The sequence below is a fragment of the Plasmodium malariae genome, assembly GCF_900090045.1.
Source record: "Plasmodium malariae genome assembly, contig: PmUG01_00_16, whole genome shotgun sequence".
Taxonomy (NCBI): domain Eukaryota; phylum Apicomplexa; class Aconoidasida; order Haemosporida; family Plasmodiidae; genus Plasmodium; species Plasmodium malariae.
In genome coordinates this window covers 60,535-83,287 of record NW_021638287.1, presented here as the reverse complement: position 1 = coordinate 83,287, position 22,753 = coordinate 60,535, and the positions used below count along the sequence as shown (strand labels likewise).

General features: G+C 18.8%; 3 protein-coding genes and 1 pseudogene across 4 annotated transcripts; 1 reads left to right on the top strand and 3 right to left on the bottom strand.

Annotated features, from left to right (window-relative positions):
• Positions 1 to 1,808: 1,808 nt before the first annotated feature.
• PmUG01_00035600 (PIR protein) lies at positions 1,809 to 3,049 on the bottom strand (the record flags this gene model as incomplete). The annotated part of the gene is made up of 3 exons (XM_029008574.1): positions 1,809 to 1,973; positions 2,110 to 2,889; positions 3,032 to 3,049. The coding sequence occupies 3 exons, from the start codon at positions 3,047 to 3,049 to the stop codon at positions 1,809 to 1,811; spliced, it is 963 nt and encodes a 320-aa protein (XP_028859336.1).
• A 5,115-nt stretch (positions 3,050 to 8,164) lies between these two features.
• Positions 8,165 to 8,751, bottom strand: PmUG01_00035500 (annotated as a pseudogene). The gene is given in 4 exon segments: positions 8,165 to 8,395; positions 8,410 to 8,481; positions 8,495 to 8,566; positions 8,581 to 8,751. Coding segments are annotated over 4 exon segments (546 nt in total).
• A 6,488-nt stretch (positions 8,752 to 15,239) lies between these two features.
• Positions 15,240 to 17,856, top strand: PmUG01_00035300 (STP1 protein; the record flags this gene model as incomplete). The annotated part of the gene is made up of 4 exons (XM_029008563.1): positions 15,240 to 15,260; positions 15,381 to 16,461; positions 16,540 to 16,619; positions 16,708 to 17,856. The coding sequence occupies 4 exons, from the start codon at positions 15,240 to 15,242 to the stop codon at positions 17,854 to 17,856; spliced, it is 2,331 nt and encodes a 776-aa protein (XP_028859335.1).
• A 3,923-nt stretch (positions 17,857 to 21,779) lies between these two features.
• Positions 21,780 to 22,753, bottom strand: PmUG01_00035200 (fam-l protein; the record flags this gene model as incomplete). Its single annotated transcript, XM_029008552.1, has 2 exons — positions 21,780 to 22,538; positions 22,667 to 22,753. 2 exons carry the CDS (start codon positions 22,751 to 22,753, stop codon positions 21,780 to 21,782), a joined length of 846 nt encoding a protein of 281 aa, XP_028859334.1.

Genomic DNA, 22,753 nt, shown 5'->3' with positions numbered 1-22,753 from the left:
TGAAATAATTTATTAAATAGTAACTCTTGTACAACTAATATAAATAAAATAAATTTGATGTTTTATTAAATATAATTTCGAAAACAGTAATATTTATATTTGTAAGTTTATATTCCTTATTCTTTGATTCATTTAGCGTATTAGGTAGTTATAAAAATATTATTTATTAAATGTATTATTTTAATAATATAATGATAATGTATAGCAGTTTTCCTAGGAAAATTACTTTTGTAAAAACTAAATTATAAAAGAAAAAAAGAAATTGTAGATCTAAGGTGTATATATAATGAAAATTTTTCAGTTATTCTTCTATTTTTATTACATAATTTATATAAAGCTTAATTTATTTTATTTATATATATAATTCAATTTTTGTATAATATACTTTTTTCATTTTTTAAACCTTACACATTACTAATATCCTAATTTTACAGTATATATTTCCTATGATAATATATATTTCAAAGTTCAACAATTTTGAATTTTATTGTAAAATAATTGTAATACTTTTTTTTTCTCTCATCCATAGTAGTTTAATGGGATCATTGATTTGATTAAATTATTCTATTCTTTTATAATAGCGCTAATATATATTATTCTCTATAATATAATGCTTTTTCTTTTAATTTTACTTCAATAAATTTAATAATATATTATATATATATTAACCAAATATGTTTCCTTATATATTCATTTTTTAACAATATATAATATATTTTTAAGTAACAATATCTATATAATATAAAAATACAAAAATGAAACAATATTTCTAATTATTTTTATTTAATATAACTTTTTGTTTATCATTATTTTATATATAATAAATGAAAAAAACTTCATTAATTACAGATAATTGCATTCAGTAGATATTTCTATAATGTTATGTTTAGGAATACCATTTTTATCAATGAAAATGCTGAAATCTCTTTTTTTTGTGATGTCTTATGAAATTTTTATTACCATGATTTTTTTTATTTTTGTATAACATTTTTCTTTAATGTAAAAATATAAAGAATATTAGGTAGATGTAGCTTTTATTTATAGAATTATTCATAATAAAAAATAAACAAATTATATTTATTATTTTTACCATGTAAATTTGTGTTATCTATATTAAGAGCTAAAGAAAAACTTATTTTTGCATATTCATATAAAAAGTTATTTCATTTAATTTAACAGAATGTGCTATTTCCAAAATTAGCATATATTTCAGAATTTATAATACATATAATCATTTATTTTATTGTATACTATTTATTGTTTTACTGATCCATTATATATGACCTCTATTATACAGTGCACATTCATCTTGTCATAATAACAATTATTTACAATGTACTATTCCAAAGAATTAACTATTCCTTTTATGGCTTTTGCTACTTTAATTTGTGAGTTTCAACTATACTACTATATATAAAAAATATTTAATTTTAATAAACTCCAATAATCCAAATATTTTAATTCATTTTTAATTGCATTTTAACTAATAATACATAAATTAAAAGAACGAAAAACATGGAAATTTCGAATTTAGCACTCCTTTTTTTATTAATTTTAATTCTCTATATATTTTATTTAATAACTTTTTTTACAATGATAATATATCAATAATGTATTCTTATTTACAGTAAATTATAATATCAGTTTCTATATCATAATTTTCTGTCTAATGATATAGACGTTCTAATTTATGTATTTTTTTTCTTTTTTTTTATTTCTTTTCTAATAGGAGAATATATTAACAAATATTCTTGTTAAAATTATTATTCTTAATATAAACTTGATATATACTTTTCGTAAAAGATTACTCATGCGGCATGATATGCTACATTTAGTTGTTTTTTACCTAAATTTGATTTTCTTTGTTCATTCGTGTATTCTGTTAATTCTAGTATATCCATTTCATCCAAATTACGTCTAATTGATTTTTTCTTTAATACTTTAGTATGTATCAATGATACAACTGGAGTAAACTATTATTCAAAAGATATATACAAGATGATTATATAATAATTATTTTATCGTTACTTTATATTTGTTTATCTATTAAACAAATAAAAATGGAAGTAAATTAAGATATTTAATTTTATAAATAATATTAATAATTACTTTATATAGTAGGAAGCCAATGAAGAAAATGCCGACAATGGGTAGAACAAAGAACAGAAAAATTTGAGATGAACTAAAAGCAGATACATTAATTACATATTTCGGGTCCAAAATAGTAGTGTTATATTGACTTGTACGTAGGTCTTCTGCGGACACTTGATTTGTTTCACATTTCAAATGAGATAACTTTTTTTCAAAACAACTAGGAACATGGTTTTTAAGTTCCTTACAATATGGTTCAGGTTTTGTATTTGCACAATTATACACTTCCTCATATGCACTAGTGACTTTAAGAAGATAATCATTAAATTTATTATCACATTTATTAATATAAAATTTCAGAGTGTGCTCAATATTGTCGTGATCTTTACAATAATCATTTACAATCTTCATTTTTGCAAAATTCTCCTTAGTAACATTTTTAAAAAAATTACATTTGCATTTATAACGCTCACAAAGAGCATTTGAAATTTCACTAAGCATTCCAATAACTTTTGAAAAGGAATTTTCATCTATTTTATTTAATAATAGTTCATTGCCTAACCAATAGTACAAAAAACGGCATTGTTCTTTACACTCATCGCCTTCAGCAGTAAAAGCTACATAACATAAAGCCTTCGTAAGCTTATCTTGAATACTTTTAACGTTTTCATAATTATTTAATTTAGATATTCCGTCCTTAAATCCACCCTTATCCTCAAACGCGTTGCAGTAATTGTTTTTTGACACAAAATTTGTTCTATAATATACTTTTGATGGTAATGATTCTATAAAACTTCCCTTAGAATTAATAAAAAAAAAAACTAATTTTTTTTTGTACTTAAAAAAAACTTATTTCGCAGAACAATTTTATTAATGTAGTTCATAAGAAAACTGATATTCCATTTAATATATAAAAATCACAATTTAAGAAGTTATTAACCTGTAGTAAACTGGACATTTTAAAATGTCCCTTCAATCTTGGAATATTCTAAATAGGAGGACAAAATATATTTTAAAGAATATTTATTTATATATTCTATATAAAAATATATAATATTATTATAGTTTTTATTAAAAATTCTAAAATATGAAAACCTATTATTTACTAAGAATTTATTTAAAATTTTTATAAAGTATAAATTATAATGATATAATAATATTTATATAAGTGTAACATTTAAATATTTGATAAAACCAGAAAAACAGATAATACTACAGAACAATAAAAAAAGAATAATAATATTTAAAATTTTTCTGACATAAAAATGACACATTATAATTACAAATAATAAATTTAATGTTTTGTCGAATATATATGTACATAAAATATTTCATGTAGAAATAGATGCAATTGTATCATTTAACGTATTTGTAAATATATTATTGATTAAATTGTTTTTTAATTATTAATGTAAAAAATTCTTACCTAACATATTCAACTACTATGTACACATATATACGGTTGCATTTTCTTAATATATCCCTCTTATAGTTTAATTACTTATAATATCATTTTAAATTTTAAAATTAGGAAAATATGAATTAAATGCAAATTCATGTAATGTTATTCAGAAAATTTTATATATTTAAATATTAATAGAATACTTAATAGAAAAAATTTCAGCATATTAGTATTAAAAATTAATACAAAGTTATTTAATATGCATTTAACTCAATGTATAAAGACTTATTTCTCTGATCTATACTATTTAACTTGAATACTTCTCTATATTACGTGATCGAAATATTATGTTTTTTTAATTTTGTAAAGCTCAATTGTTAAATTTTTTTTCATAAAATTTTAAGTAAAAATATTAATATATGTAAGATCATATTATTACTTATATTAAAGGTTATTCATTGATATTTTTATAAAGGTAAATAAATAATAGTTATTATACTATTATAATTATATTTATCAGTTTTAAGGAAATAATATCCTGTTACATATATTTTATTATTTAATGATATATTTATTTAGATTACCCTTATCTTTTCATTATTCCATGACATTTAAAAATATTGATATAAATGTATTTAACATAAATTGAAAATAAGATCATTTTTGTATAATCGGTAGTTTTCAAAAGAAATCTTGTAATGGAATAAATTCCTTAAATATGTTAGTAATAAAAATATATATTACATTTATTACTTCCTTTCATTATAAAAAGTTTATTACCATTTTTCGGCATTAATAAATTTACGCAATTATAATTATATTTATTAAACTATTCTTTATATTTTGCATCGTACTACTAAAAAAGGAAAACTGCATTAACTTTGATTATTACAATTACTTCATTGAATATATAATTTTTCTAAAACATTAATATATTAATTTTTATTAGTTTTATATTTTGTAATTTTATTTTTTTACTTATATAATAGAATAAGTAAACATTTTTATATTTCATCACTAAAATTATTATTTATCCCCAATAGTAATATTTTTAAATTAATCATTAGAGTTCCATTTTATTATGATGTATCTCTTTGATACTTTCATAACATATCTAATTATATATTATTCATTTATTCAAACAGTTATATATATATACAGATTACGCTTAGCTGTTATAATTTTAATTATGATATTTATTATTATTAATCTATATTTATAAAAAGGAGTAAATTACTCTTACATAAGTATTTGCATTCTTAAGATTTCTCACATTGTAAAAAATTTATTTTCTTTTATAAAATTAATGATTATCAGCTAACCATATTTGGGGAATAATTACAATAATAGGAATAAAAAAATTTTAAACTTAATAACATGTCTGTAAAATATTTCATTCATAAATCTTTTATTTAATAGGAGCTTTATTTTATTAAATTCTCGTTTTTTTATTTTTTTTATTTTGCTTATCATAAATGCCTCATACTCTCTGGATTCGTTCATTAGTAAATATAAGCTTATGCTTATGTATAAATTTTTCCTTATTATTTAAATTTTTGCATTATACATGATATAATTTCTGAATTTACTGAAAAAATATTCAAATTATTTTATTTACAATGAAAATATGATTAAAACCTTGTTACATTTATTATCTATAAACAAATTGTAGCTCATATAATAAAATATGTAATAAAATGTATAGAAAATGAGTTTGCAATACTTTAATTATACATAATTTTTTGTTATAATATGTAAAAAAAAAAAAAGAAAAAATAATAAAATAATTTAAATAAATCCAAAATATGTACTCTTAAAATATTTAAAATATTTATTTAATATTAAAAGTATATAAATTCTTTTTATTAATCTTTTTTCATAAAAAAAAAAAAAACATATTAAGTAAATTATATAATTTATGACAAAATTAAAAATTATTTAATCAGCTATAAATACTTTTAATTTAAGCAAATAAAAGTATAACATGAAAAAAAAATATACTAATAAATACTCAGAAACTAACTAGTAATTTTTACAATGTTGAAAAATAGTAACTTCAATTTTATACACATTTTTAGAGAAGTTTCCTTTCATAGCGAAATTAAATTAATTATGATATTAAACATTACACAAAAGGAATATGAAGAATACGATGATTTGTTTATTATATAAAATGTATATTACTATACATTTATAAAAAAATACTTATTATTTTACTATTATTAACTATTATATATTAATAAAATTAAATTTATAGTTATAAAAAATGTTATTAATTTATATATGTTTTTAAAAGTACTACACAAGTCATCTACAGATTTTTGTATAATGATTTTACAATATTATAAGTTGTATCTACATCCGACTGAAAAGTATAGTTATTTAATGAAAAGTTTAAAAATTTATAAATACCATAATTTTTTTCTTTAAAAAGCTAAATATACATATATTTAGATAAATAATAATATATCTTTAAAATAGTAGTAATATTAATAAAAACAAAGGTAAAAATAAAGTTAGTATAAAACCATTTTAGATAATTCTATAATTTCACAAATATTAATAGGATTAAAGTTTTACAAAAGTAATAGATCGTCCAAATATAAGATATAAATAAGGAGGATAAAAAAACATTTTTGAATATAAAAGATCTGTTAATTTGTCAATAGAAAAATTTAGAAAAATGGCAAATAATATTTTATAATAATACATTATATAATAGACATTCTTAAAAAAAAATATGAAAAAATAGTACCTTTATATAACATAAAAATTTCTTGTTACAAGAAAATTATTTTATATTATATTGTATTAACACTTATTAGATAATTATATAGCGGTTAATAATTAAAAATTAATTTAAGCAAATATATATTACTACTAGTAGTAAAAAAAAAAATATGTTGCAATAAAATTCTCCATATATATATAGTATTTTCCTAGGGCAATATATTTTAATAATATATAATAATACTTTAAATTATTAAAAAATTAAATGTGTACTATTTATAAGATTACTAACTAAATATGTTTTCATTATCCCTACATAGTTTTATATATGTATACTTTTCTTATTTTCCCTAGGTCCTATGTATTCTTTTACAAGATAATATATATGATTATTTTATTTCATGTACACCACATTAACTTTTAAAGCGTTTTTATGATAGATAAAACATATATTAATTTTATATTATCATTTCCATTTAAATATAAAAGAATGACATTACGTAATTGATATTTAATCATAATATATATTGCAAAAGAGTTACTTGCAAAATAATATACATTAAGCTTATTTAATTGAAGCTTACAAAGAAAAATAGAATAATTTTTTAAATATATCTAGTAAAAAATAAATTAACCAAAAAAAAACGTTTTGTTTTTATGAATTATATATATAAAAATAATAGCTTTTCTTTTCATTTTATTTTATTATAAAATTAATATTTACATATATAAACTAATTAGTAATTATCCATAAAAACTACGTATATTTTAACACATTTTTAAAATAATATAAGTCTTTAATAATTATAATTATATATATATATGTATAATAAGTATATATAAAAAAATATCCACACATTTATATGATTTTAGAAAATTTATATTTATTTCCATTAATTCCAATAATTACTTAGCTTTTTACAGATATATTTACATATATAAAATATCACAATTATAAGAAAAAAAAAGAATTATATATATTAATATTAATATATTACCATATTTAATTCACCAAATTAATATCCTAATTATGTAAAATTAAAATAAATATATGGTTTAATCATATATATAAATGAAATATAATATATATATAATTCATTTTTGTAAGAATCTATTAATACCAAAATTAAGCACTATAATAAAATAATAAATGTGAATTATTCTTCATTTAATAATAAAGACATGACATGCATAAGTTAGTATACAATTATAAAAAATTGATGTTTAATAAGCATATTTATTTATTATATATATGTATGCTTTCTCCTTTATACTATAGAAAATAATCTAAAGGACTCATAAAATGGTTTTTACAATGAATAAAAATTCTATGATATATTCATTTAAAATATATTTGGTATTATAAATATTAATATTAGTTTTAAGTAAAAAATAAAAAATATTTATACATTAATTAAAGAAAATACATTAATTTTGCTTTATTATTTACAGAGAAGAGCAATATTTACTTTGAATTTCAAATTAATAAAGGTCTTATTTAAATTAAGTCAATAAATAATCATTTTAGAATAGTATCACATGAAATAAAAAAAAAAATTGTTTTATATTTAATGTATAAATTATGACTCAATAAAATTATATGAACTATTCGTTACATATCAATTTTAAATCATAAATATATATTTTTTATGTCAATCTAATTAAACACCATATTATATATAAAAACATATTTAATTGTGCTAAAAAAATACCTTAAAATACAGATTCAGAAATGTTACAACATACAAATCCACACAAAAATTATAAATATTTTTTGTGTGCACTTGTTTATTAAATATTCCAGGTATATGCTGATGTATCCAATAAATTTAAGCAATTATGTATAAATTTATTATATATATCTTCAAATATATTACAGTCATTACTTAACATTAAGGACTTTTACACAGAGAAGCATATTTCTTATTATTACTTTATGTGTTTGCTTTTCGTAATTCACATATTTTTTATAATTTTTATAAATATATAAATATACGCTATCAAGAATACAATACATAATGCATCGAAGACTCGTAAATACAATGCTTCAAAACTTTTTTCAAAAATTGTTTTAATAATACTAATTAATAGTGAAAAGAATACCAAATAGAGCAGTATAAAAGATAAATATATTCGTAATCCGAACTTTTTAAATAATATGTATCCATAAGTTTTATCACTAAAGATGCATTTTTTCTAATATAATATATATAATCAAGATGTTTAAATTATGTTCTTTCAAAACGGAATATTTTTTTTTTTTTCAAATACTAAATATTTATGTCTGTTATATTGTTTATCGAATTCCTTCTTGTATAATAAACTTTTATTTTATTGTTTGATTCTTCTATTGTACTACTTCCATATTTAGTTCTAACATTATATTAGTTCTCTTTATTATTATATATCATATTTTTTACGCATGTAATATTTTAAACATTATTCTTTCCATATTGTACTAACAACTGATAATTATTTATACCTAATTTTTTATTAAAACTGTACTCTCCTACCGTATTATAAAATGTACACTAAAAACAATATATAGATATATTTATCATTTAAATAATAATAACACTTTTGTTACATAATAGAATTAATAAGAATAAACCAAAAAATAAATTAATAATGTAAAAATTCTTAAATAATTTTATCATAATACATTATAGCTATAATGATATGTCCATGTTATAAGGATAAATGTAGTAATTATAATTAAAAAGAAAGATATCATTTTTTGTTATATTATAAAGATCTTTAATATGATAATATATAGGGTCTAAAAAAAATTTAATTATAATATAATATAATTTTAATCACAAAGAACAATGTAATTTCATTTGTAAATTTCTACTTATTATTCGTTCATAACACTTTTAGTTATATATATATATATACTATTTCAAATAATCGATAAAAGAAAAAAACCTTCAAATATATTATTAATGGTTTACGATAATGTTATGTATAAATGCTAAACCTTAACAAATTAAATATATTTTGAATTCATTCTTGAATATTTAAAATATATACATTAATATATTACACTAATTAAATAAAGTTTTCTTATATTTTCAAAAACAAAAAAACATATGATTTCCTAATATTAAACAAAATGTGAAATACATGTAAAAAACGAAATATATAGAATATAGATTATGCATTATACTACATATTAAAAGAATAATTTCTATTTTTAAAGATGCTTTTGTATTTGTTATCCGAATTTTATAAATACTATGTTTTGGAACTAATATATATAAATGATAAAAATTATTAATTATCGCAAAAATATAGTAGGAATGATAATAAAAAAAACAAAAATATTTTACAAAATTTGTGTCATACTAATTATAAAATTTACAAACTATATGATATTTTATATGTTTAAAAAATGATATTTGTATGTTACAACATCATATATGAACAAATATATATATTAAAGGTATTAAAGTATATATATTTTTTTTTAGCATAAATTTTTAAATGATAAATTTTAAATAATTTTAATATTTATCATTATTTATAAAAAAACTTCTTTATACTCATGAAGTTAATTTATTTTTTCATTTTTTTAATTAAAAATATTCATTTAGAGGAAATATTAGTATAATAAAAAATATGGAAAATAAATCAAATTTAAGAAGTAATTTTTTCGTTAAAATATTAAATATATATGCTTTAATGCGAAGGTATCTCAAATGAAATATATTTAAAATATAAGTATAATATAAAGGTTACATTATGTACTAATATATAAAAATAAGCAAATTATTTAATAAAAAATATTTTTAAGTAAAATTTTTCTGATAATTTTAAATGGATATATTATTTTTTAACTCATTCTTTTGCAAATCAATAATGCCAGAAATACATTCTAAGGATACAAATTATACAATGCTTATAACTAAATAATATATTGTTAAACATATCTATAGCAAAAAAATATATTATTTTTTATTATTTTAAAACTTTATATATAGTAACCATTCCTGTGACAGATAGGAATGTCATATGCAACGAAACATATTGTAATCGTTCTATAAAAAGACTCTAGATTATTGTTTACATTAAAAAGTATTATTCTTCAAACTATACAGTTATAATAATTAAAAAAAAATGAAAAAATATATAAATTTAAAATAGGATTTTTAAACTTCAAAAAAAAAAAAATTTTTAATTAACGCTAATATATTTTATTGTTTTAATATATATATTATTATCGTCGTATCATATACGGAAACTTTTATATAGTTACTTTTATGTTTTTTCTGAATATGATCATCTCTCATTTTTATGTACAGTTAATGTTTTATATAAAGCATTCACTGAGGTATTTTAAAAATTCATAATAATATATATATAACCTATAAATATATTACAGAATTTAATTCTCTGTATAGGAAAATTTTCCAAGGTATTTGCCTATAAGTAAGATTTATCAGTTTTAGTAATTTTCATTTTTTTGAGATATTTTGGTGATCTTATTTTTTTAAGAATAAATAAATATTTGTACAAATTATTTATATTTTTCAAATTTGAGAAGCTATAAACACATAATTTAATCTTCTAGTATAATATTCTATCTTTTCATTATTACATTTATATAGCATATGTGTATATTATATATATATATCTCAATAAAACGTTCCTGCTTTTTTCAGAATGTACTTTTTATTTTTAGTGATTAGTTTTAATTATATTAATGCATAATAACAAAGGAATTTAATAATGAATGTTATTAAATTTGCATTTGCATAATATAATTTTCATATTTATACTAACTATATAATATTATGTCTAAAAAAAACAAATAATTCATTTTCATATTAAATTTTTACCGGAAATTGTATATTCATCATAAGTTTTTCATATATATTTTACCAAAGAAACCAATATTTTGCTTTTCTATAAAGAAAATATGTTTTATTTTTTATCCCTTTTTATAATATTACATGTAAATTATATGTTTAGCTATTTCTGAAATATTCCCATAATTCAGTTTTATATGTAGTTTTCGTGCCTATGCTAAAAAATATAATTTATTATATAGTAATCATATAAGTAGATATGTTAATCTAAATTCAATAACTTTTGAACACAATAAAAAAACTTGAAAATATATATAACTCTTATAAATATCTTGTTATTAATCGCATAAGGGTACAGTTATTAAAGTATCTTAATGAACTACATGAAAGTATTCAAACAAAAAGTTATACAGTTCCAGTAAAATTAATATTTATTTACTTACTGGAACAGCCTGAAACAACTGAAACTAAGGTGTATGAGCTTTTATTTTTATTTTCATTTATTACTTTAACATTTATTGCAGTGTTTTCTATGTTTCTTTTTGTTTAGTACTATAAATTAATTTACATAAAAATGCAGATGTTCTACACTATCCCTAAAATATGCTGCTACATGTATCACCATTTTAATAATGTTGCATATACAAATATGAAATTTATTTAATAATAGTTTATATCATTTGTACTTTGCTTCGGTCTTCAATACGAAAAAATGAAATAATTTATAATAACAAAATTCCTGAATACTGATAAATGGCTATAAAAACGATTAAATATATTTGACCAATAGTATGTATTACATAAAGTATATTCCACAAAATTTTAATTTATAATTCTTCAAAAATATATGTTCTTTTACATATAAAATAAAGTACTGAACAATTCAATCGAAATGTATATTGAAAAGGCAAAAAACAAAGAACAAAAATATATTTTTTTAATAATAACACTACATATTCAATAATTTATGAGTATGATTCTAATAATGCAATAAAAAGTTCATACATAAAGACCAAAGTAAAAAATTTAACAACTTAAAAAAAAAATAAAATATAAAAAATTAAAAGACAAATATTTTAAGCAAAATTATAAGCAATAAAGATACACAAATATAAAAAAGAATTAATTATAAATGGTTAAATTATATGCAAATTATTGTTTCACATTAATATACTTGTGTTACACAATATTTCTTATATTATGTCAATTCATACAATATATATAAAAGGGAATTCATCAAAAAATACACATTTATAATTCAGAAAACATAACAAGTACAGTAAATGTAATGTATAAACATAATTATAATTAAAATCAAATAAAAATTTGTAATATTAAAAATATGTCATATATTAACTTAGTAATAATACATAAATATTAATTTTTATACTATGATTATTAAATTACTATTAATTCTATACATTAGGGACCTCAAATTTTGAAACTTGCATACGAGAACAATATGAATTTATAAGGAATAAATTGTACATAAAATAATCCTATTTAATCCTATAAAATGAAATGATACTTATAAAAACATAAAAAGGTTATCACATATTTAACATTACAATAATCTGCATAAATGTAATTTATTGCCTTATTCGTGTAAATACATATAAAAATAAGACCATTTTGTTATAGGACGGGATTATATATTTATCTGTTTAACTAAAGCGATATTAGTAAAATTAAGATGTATTATCAAGAAAAAATTTTTTATTTTCATGTTTCAGTTATATTATTATTTAATGCTGTTTACACTTTAATGTTATGTTGAAAATTATGAACACTAATTTGAAAGATATTAAATATAAATTTAAATAAGTGCCTTTTTATAATAATTTATATCACATTTTTTACATTGTATATTTGTATACATTAAATAATGAAAAATTATAACTTCTTATTTAAAAAATTACATTATATTAAATGCAATTACTATTACATATTTTTCCGGTAACATGCTATAATACTTAATATTAATATATCATTACTATTAGCTTATATTATGTTAATATTTTACTTAAAATTATATCTATTTTTAGGTTAAATATTAGATTTGAAATAAGAAGACAATAGTATAATCATAATATTATTAACCAATGTTCATTAATTCATATTAATTCATATTATTATTGTATTATTTTTAAATAAAAAAACAAAATATAGTACAAAATTCTGTATTATGCAAAAATTATAATGACACGCTAAAAAAGATAATTAAAAACGAATAAATGTTGAAAAAAATATATATTCAAATATATTTATGAAATATTAAGAAAAAAAAATTTTTATAAATATTTTATAACTAATTTACGCAGTTTTTTTCAAATTATTTCAACATATAATATGTTGTTTTTTGTTTCCATATATTAATCTACAATATTATGTTCATTATATATATTATGCTTATATAGGTTTATATAATAAATACAAATGCAGAATGCAAAAAAAATATATTTTCAAACATAATAAATTATTTTTATGTATAATCCATTGTATATTGTTATTAAATAACATATTTAAAAAAAAAATGGAATAATATATAAGAGATTAAAATAAAAAGAGCATGACTACAAACAAATATATTTTATAAAAATAAATCAATGAATAAAAAAAAAAAAATTAAAATATAATTCTTTAACATGAATGATTTGTTAAAAATAAACATGATAATGTAATTTTATATGTAAAATAATTGCAAAATTTTATTATTAGTATATTAATTATTTATTCTCTGATTATTTTCTATCTTACATGAAATTGTTTTAAATGAAACATTAAAATAAGTAAAAATGTATGTACAATATAAAATAATAACCTATGTTGTTGATTATAAGTTTTAATTGTTTTGCATTCTCATTTAGATATTCACTCCTTTACGATATTAAAAATTATTTATAATATTCATTTTTTTGCATTATAAATAAATATTTATCAGTATTAAAAAGATATTTTCCTATTGTTATATGTGGAAACAACCAAAAGAATTAATATTATATTTCTAATCTATCTATTAGAATATATCTATCAAGAATTACTAAAAAATAATTAAAATGCTTAAATATTTTTTGTTTTATCTAATTCAATGTATTATTACATTTGCATTCAGTTATTATGTTATTATTTTTTATTTCAATTTTATAATATATTCTACGTTGTTTTCAAATATATTTTATAATTTAGTTTGTTATAATTATTTCTTATTTACCTTTTATAGTTTTAATAAGTATAAGAACACATTTTCATTAATTATTAAAACAAAACATACTTTTAATTAATTAACAGTTTGTCCAAACGAAATAATTAATATCTAAAATTGTTAATGGACCACTAAAAAAGAAAATAATTGTATAATATGCTATATTAAGATTATGCTATGCAATAATATATACAACAAATAATATATACCACAAATAAGGAATTTTTAGGTAATAAATATTATATTAAGCGTCACACGTTTATTTTGAAGATACAAACTTCCTTTAAGCATAGCAACAATTTATTTTAATTTTTATATTATTATGTCTTCTTCGTATATACAGTGCAGTAAATATATAAAAATATTAACAAAATAATAACACTATAATGATCTATATCAATTATGAATAAAAACAAATAAGACAAAAAAAACAAATATATAAGTATACTATCAGTACTAATAATTATTTGGATTATATTTCAACTATCTTAGGAAAGAAGAATAAAAGGAATTATTTACCTTAATATATATAATAATATCTAATTATATATATATGTTGTTGCACTAAGAAAAAAGAAAAAATGACAATATATAGATTAAAGAAATTTTTGCAGATTAAACTCTATATTACATATTGATGTAACTTATATAAATTGTTTTATTGTTAATATTTTGGTTTTTCCTTTACAAAGAGAATATTATTTTTGCATAATAATATATGCAGAATTGTGAATTCATATTAAAATATAGTTAGGATATATCACCAATTGTAATATATTTATTTAGATAAAAAACAGATAAAAAATGTAAAAAATAAATATTATTGTATTCGATTAATTTATAGTTCATATATAAATTCTTATGTAAATAATAATTTTATAATTTATTTATATTAAAAAAAATTAATTTAAAATTTGTCTATTTGTAAATAAAAATAACTAAATTTGTATTTCTCTTTTAGCTTTTTATATACAACAAACTAAAGTATTAATGTAGATTTATCATGGATAATTGTTTTTCCAAGGTGGGATTTAATGTTTTTTAATAAGCTTAAATTTATGCATAATTTATTTATGATAAAAAAGTGATAATAAAACTAACCCAATAGTTAATGCTTAAATAATTATAATTTTTTTAATTACAGAATTATAGATCCTATGGTGCACAAAATTTAATGATCTCTAGACTGTTACAGTTTAAAAATATTGAAAATAAAGTAATACAAAAAACCAGTTCCTTAATTAACGAGCATAATAAAAATAAATTTAGGGAGGGATGCAGATATTTGGCTGATTATCTAATTAAAAATAATAATCCACCAAAATATTATGAACATTTTAAAGTTACGTGGAAGGGAACACTAAATTATTGGTTAAAAGGTTACTATAAAAATCTAATCAAATATGGAGGATGTCCTTTAATTTTAGAGGAAAAAGATAAACAAATTTTAGAATTAAATTATGAAGAAGTAGATTTCTGTAAAATGAAAAATGAATATCTAGAAGAAATAAAACGTTTAAGTAAAAAATCAAAGAATTCTGATAGTTATTCAAGCAAATGTAATGAATATAATGAGTGGATTGATAAAATGAAGAACTATTTTGAGGAAAAGAAAATCCTTTTTGGAACATGCTACCAAAAAACAGACCAAAAAAAAAAAAAAAGACGTTCAGAAGTTATATGCGACTTAATGGATGATCAAACTTTCAAAAAACGTACTGACTGCCCCCCAGTAAATAAATTACAACCTCGTGAAGGTGAATCTGTAAATGAAGAAATAGGTTCACAAACAAAAGATAAAGAAAAAAGGGGGGAATCATCTGTATTACATGATTCACCCGAACAAGCCGAACAAACTAAACGTACAGAGGGATCTGCCACTAATCAAGTGAATCAAGATACAAAACAAAATCACCATGAGGAGAAAAATATACAGGAATCTGAATCTCCACCTGACGTAAAAACACAAGCTCATTTTTCATCACTTGAAACTCCATCTAAGGAAGTTGAAGTTAATTCTGAAAATTCTTTAGAGTCTCAGACACTAACACTTCTCTCAAATTCCCAACCATCCCCAGAAGTATCAGGTGAATCTGTAGCTCTTGCTTCAGTTCCGCTAGACACAAAAGCACAAAAACCTTCCGAAAGTACACTATCTTCTACAATATCAAAATCCCCTCCAAGTTCTTTAGCTTCAACTATACCTTCTGTAACTTCAGGTAACTGTAATGCATCTTATTTTACTAATTATGAATTAACAACAATATATGACATATATATTTAAAACGATATTATAGATCCAGTAGGAAATTCATCTAACAAATACATATCATCTATTTTAATAAGCTTCCTAATTATTATCGTATTTTCTCTTTTTATTAAAGTAAAATAAAACTTAAGTATTAAAAACATTATAATCATTAGTTTTCAGTAATAATATATTTCATGAATATGTATTTTTTATATGAAAGTACACATTAATGGGACAGTTAAAAAAAAAAAAGAAGATAAAAAGAAGACAAGCAAAATTTCTTAAAATACTAATACCTTCACATTCGGACAGAAAAAAAGAATTTTTAACTCATAATCATTTGGAACACCCGTGTTATGATGATGAAGAAATTACTAAAAGAATAAAAATACTTGAACATAACATGATAAAAAATTTACGTGAATCAAAGCAAAAAAAGAAAAGGTCCAAAACTATTATAGAAGTACATATGGAAGTGCTTCAAGAATGGAAAAATGAAGAATGGAATTACAAAAAAGGAGAATTTTTAGAAATATGCCTAGATGTATTAACAAAAGAAAGATATGGAACTCATTCTAATTTAACAAATGCTGATCTAATAATGAAAAACATTAAAAGTTACGGTCATATTGAAAAACAAAAAATCTTATGGAACAAGTGGATAGAAAGACATAAAAATATTTCTGATAAATTTAAAAAAGTGGACTGGTTTAATAATTTGAAAAATGATTGGAAAAAAGAAAAATCATACATAAAAGGAATGGAAGAATTAAAAAATAAGTCATCGAATAAATATAAAAATATTCTGTTCTTGGAAAGAGAGAAAGATGTATGGAGGAGGTGGATATCAGAAAAGGGAAATATTCTAAAACAATATATTGAACAAAACTGGTTTAATGAATTATCAGAGGTTAACCAGAATATATTAGATGAATACATAAATGAAGAAAAATCAAATGATGTGTCACTAATAAATATAGAAGAACTGGAACACAGAAAAAATTATGAAGAATTATATAAATATATAAAAAAAAAATTACTATCAAAACTTTGTATATTAGTACTTATGACAATATTAGAAGAATGCAAAAAAGAGGAGTATATAGAAGATAGAGAATTACATTTAGATAGTTTCATAAATATAAGGAAAACTAAAAAAAATTCAGAAAAAATACCAGAAATTTCAGACAAATTTATTGAAAAGTATAGTAACGTTTATGAAAATAGCAAAAATAGCGATATTCAAAATAATATAGAGGAGAACTTCTTTAGAAAAGAGATGAACGATTGGATAGGAGAAGAAGTAACTTATGTAAATTCCACAGAATGTGTAAGTAATATTGACAAATATTATAACAGTACAACCTAGAAATTGATAAGAATATATTCAATAGTTGCTTAATATAAATCTGAAATCTATAAAACAATCTTCCTAACTTTTTTTATACCAAAAGGAAATAAAGTATAAGAACAGTATAAAGTAACTAAAAATATAAAAAAGAAAATAAGGCATAAAATATAAAGTAAGGAATTCATTTATATTAAAAATATTTCAATGTCATATAGCTTCTTTGTTTTTTTATGCATATGTTTAATAATGTTGTATTACAGCAGATTCAATAAAATAAGGAATTAATATATATATATATATGCGCAAAATTCTAATATATTAAATGTAAAAACATTTATTAATGATATTTAAAGCAATATTCTCTTATTTTTTTCTTTAATAAATAAATTCTTACAATAATATATTAAGATATATATTGAAATTTATATCTTATATTTTTAAATTGCATAAATATTTTGGTATTTTCAGAATAATACATTTGTTGTTTTGCAAACCAGGTTCTCACAAATGTAACATTGTAAAGTATATTATGACCCTATATAAGAATTTTATTACATATTTATTATTTTATTTTTTAAGTTTTTCTCAGTTTTCCTATATTATTAATTTGTTTAAACTTATATTTATTAATTAAATTTTATAATTCACAACAATATAATATTATGTATTTCTTAAAAGGAATTAATTTATATTATGTTTAATAATAATAACATTAATATTACTCTACGATAAAAATGAATGATCACAATTCTTTTATATTTTTATTTGGTTTCACGTTAAAATACACAGTTACACGTTACGCTGAACGGCATATATTGATACATACAATATAATATAAAGATTAATCAATTTTTTATTAACCTAAATGAAATTTTAAAAATATAGTTATTCTTTTATTAATAGGTAATATGGAAATAATGCATTTTTAAAAATTAAATATATAATTCAGTTATGTAACACACATAGCAATAGTATATTACATTCTTTATTTTAGGTACTTTATGTTTACAAAAATAAAAAAAAAAAAAAAAAGGAATATATATATGTTTTCCGTTTTTTTTGTTAATTATTTTTCACATCTAAGATATTCTGTTAACTAAAGCAAAAGATTATAATATTTTGGATAACTTCAAAGTATAAATATTGTTTCTAAACTAATTTAAAAAGATTTTTATAAAAAATTTTATAGTTTTAACACATATAATTGTATATTTATGAATTCGTATATATGTATATATATAATATATATATATATATAATTTTTTTTTTTAAGAGTAGTAATCTAAAAAAATTTTATCACATAAAGATAATTTGATCATTTATTAATTTCCCACTTATATTCAAAATGTATCATGAATAAAAATGTGCAATCAGTTAAATAACTTTTTTCACATAATGAACCTAGTAATTCATATGTTATATACAAAATTAAAAAAAAAGGGAACTTCCATGTGTTATTTCTTGTTCATATTAATGAATTATTTTATTGGAACCAGGTTAAGGATCATTTTGTGATATTAGGAAATGAACTGAGTAATGTCAATTAATAATTCACATAAGTATAAATGTTTTTTAATAATTAACAACTTTACGGTTAGTGAAATTTATGAAAATTTATTTTTCTTACATAGTAATTTTATTGTTTTAAAAAAATAAAAACTCTTTATTCATATAATAATATGCTATCTATTTATAAGTAAGTACACAGAAACACAGAATTTAAAAAAAAAATATTATGAAGTTATTTATTATTTGATTTTTAAATATGAAAAATATTTCCTCTAGATTTATATATATATGCATAGTCAAACCATATCCTGAATTTATTCATAAAAAAAATGGTATATTATTTTAAGAGAGAATTTATTATATATTTAATAAATATATATAATAAAATAAGTAAAATACTTCAAAAATATCAATTCATACATATTTAAACATCTAAATATATAAACAAAATTTTTTTTACGAAGCTGTATTTATATATATAAATGAAAAACATAAATTAACGTAGTAATCTGCGATTAATATAAATTCAATAAATGTATAAGACGATATTTTATATCATCCGCTATTGATTCTTTATATATCAGAAGAATTATATAAATCGGAAATATATTTATAATATATTATGTTATATGATTGAATTACAGTACATAAATAATTGCCAAGAAAATTAATAATTTTATAGTATTATTTTATAAAAACAATATATTTGTTTTTAACTAATAATTTCTTCACTACTTCGAATTATCATTTAATTTTTTATAGTCCGTAATCTTGATATCTTTGTTCTAATGAATTTTAGTTAACTCATTTTTTATATATTTTACATATGTTTTCTTATTATAATGCAAAATAATCAATAATTTAACGTTAAAGTCACATTAAACTGTCAAATAATTATGTATATATAATTCTTTATAACAATTTTAATATTTATAATATTTTTGTTAATTTTTTTTTTTTAAAGCATATCTTTTATATAAATCAAGAGAATTTTATAAATAAATTTTTGTTTGTTCAAATTTATATTTTTACAACATTTTTTACGGAATTTTTTTTTTTGCTATATCTATCTTTGTTTTTATTTTTATTTCAATATATTACGTAAATTTTCAAAGAAAAAATATTATTATATGTATAATTTGTCCTATTTGCTATAATATATTAACTGAATGTAAACAAACATTAGTCACATATAAATTAGAATAATTTTTCATTAATAAAAGTATTATTCTGAAAATTGAAGTGTTTTAGATATAAAATTAAATCTATAATATTATTCCTATAAAACACTATTCTTTATTTGAAAATTTTAATTTCGCCAGATAATATTGTTTGGTCACTGGTAAAATAAATACACCTGGAAATTACTTTTTGCATATTATAAATTTAAATGATATTTAATTTTCATTTATTAATTATACATATATAAGTGAATTCAACATTTTATTTAATTTATTTTTCTATTCCGTGTCTAAGTTCCTTTTTTTCTTTATATTCCATAACAGTACACAATGTTAATATAAAATATGGTTAATTAGTAGTGATATACATATTTTAAGCATCATATATATCTTTATTCTTTTTTATAAATATATGATTATATTCTCAATAAATAATTTTCTAAAAGATGCATAATTATTCATTTGTTTTTTTATAATACCTCAATTATCAATTTTATTCTTTTTATTAATTTTTTATATATATTTGTGTACAAGCAGTATATATGTACTTGTGTAAATAAAATGTTTTTTTTTTTTTTTTTTTATTCTGTATGTCTTCAGTAATATATTTTATCCGGAACAACATTATAAGATAATTTTATTATCCTTATTTTTACAATGTGACCTTTTTTACTCTAACGGTGTAAATCACATTTTAGAAAAAAAACATCCATATATTGCTAATATAATATTTTATATTCTATAATAAAAACAATATAGGTAATAAAAAGTAAAAAGACACATTTATTGTTAACAAAAAAATGAATAACACATTTTTCTATTAATTCCCAAAATAATAATTTTAAAATAACAGTGTATAAAAACTAAAATTATAGTAGTTTATTTCAGTTATAAATTATAACCAATTAATGAAATTCCACTAATTTTCCTATTATACATTAATTTAATCTATATAAATGTATTTTTAATGAAATTCTATTTAAATGCAATGATGTACATACTAAACCATATGATTAAGTTTAAAATAAGTAACACTTTATAATACAAATTAAAAAATATTAAAACATTGATAACCACAAGCTAGGAACATATATTTTTTTCTTTTATGCATCAGAAAGATTATACATCGATATGCGCAATTATAAAAAAAAAGCAATATATATATATGCAATAAGTACATATGTAAAGATTATACAGTTATTACCTTATATTAAAGACTTATATATATAACAAATATACTTATTATTCATTTTACCTTTTCTTGAATTTAATTTTTTCATATTTTTTAACTTTTTTATGGTAATAAATAATACCTGATATAATTGTAACTCCAAGAATAAAAAAAGATGTGAAATATATTAGCGTACCAAAAAAACCTGGTGTATAAATATAATAATGTTTTCCGTTACTTCCAGTTATTTGTTCCATAGGCTGGAAAAAAGCAGAAACAGATTCATGCTTCAATAAATTCCGTAAATTTTTTGCCCAATCCTTTGAACATATAAGACTCATTATATAATAAAACCCACGTAATAACCCATAATCAACAGATAAATCTAATATGAGCCCTAATGACAACAAAAAAAACAATAATGAAGGTATAACAAATCGTAATCCGTATTTTTTACGTATTATTTTTTTGCACAACCTATCACTAATTATCTTGTTTTTCTCAAGAAAATTCTGATAATCAAGTTCTTTGAATATTTTTTTTTCAAGATGTGAATATTTTTTTGTTTCAAATATACAAGACTTATTTTTCATAGCTTTTCTATAAGCCGATGCATGTTCTGATAACAATCCATGTGAATGTTTATTCTTTGCGTTGGTTCCTTTTTGAGTATTGTAGATATATTTTTTTTCTTTTCTTCCATAATTTGTTACATCTTCTTTTAACCCTGTAATACTTTTTTCTATATTGTTCTTACAATTTGCTAAAAATCGATAAGTTCCTGTATGTAATTTTCTATAAACCATGTATTTCTCATTAAAAAATCCTTCAAACCTTCTCTAAAAAAACAATTTTTATATAATTATTATTTGAAAAATATATAATATCAAGCCAAAAAACAGAATTAATAAAAATAGAATGCATTTAATATTAATAATTAAAATATTTATGAATAATATAAGCATACCAGATCACTGTTAAGATGGCATATCCAAAATGAAAATACAAATAAAAAAATTTTAATAAATAAAATTAACTTAATTTTTTGTTCCAT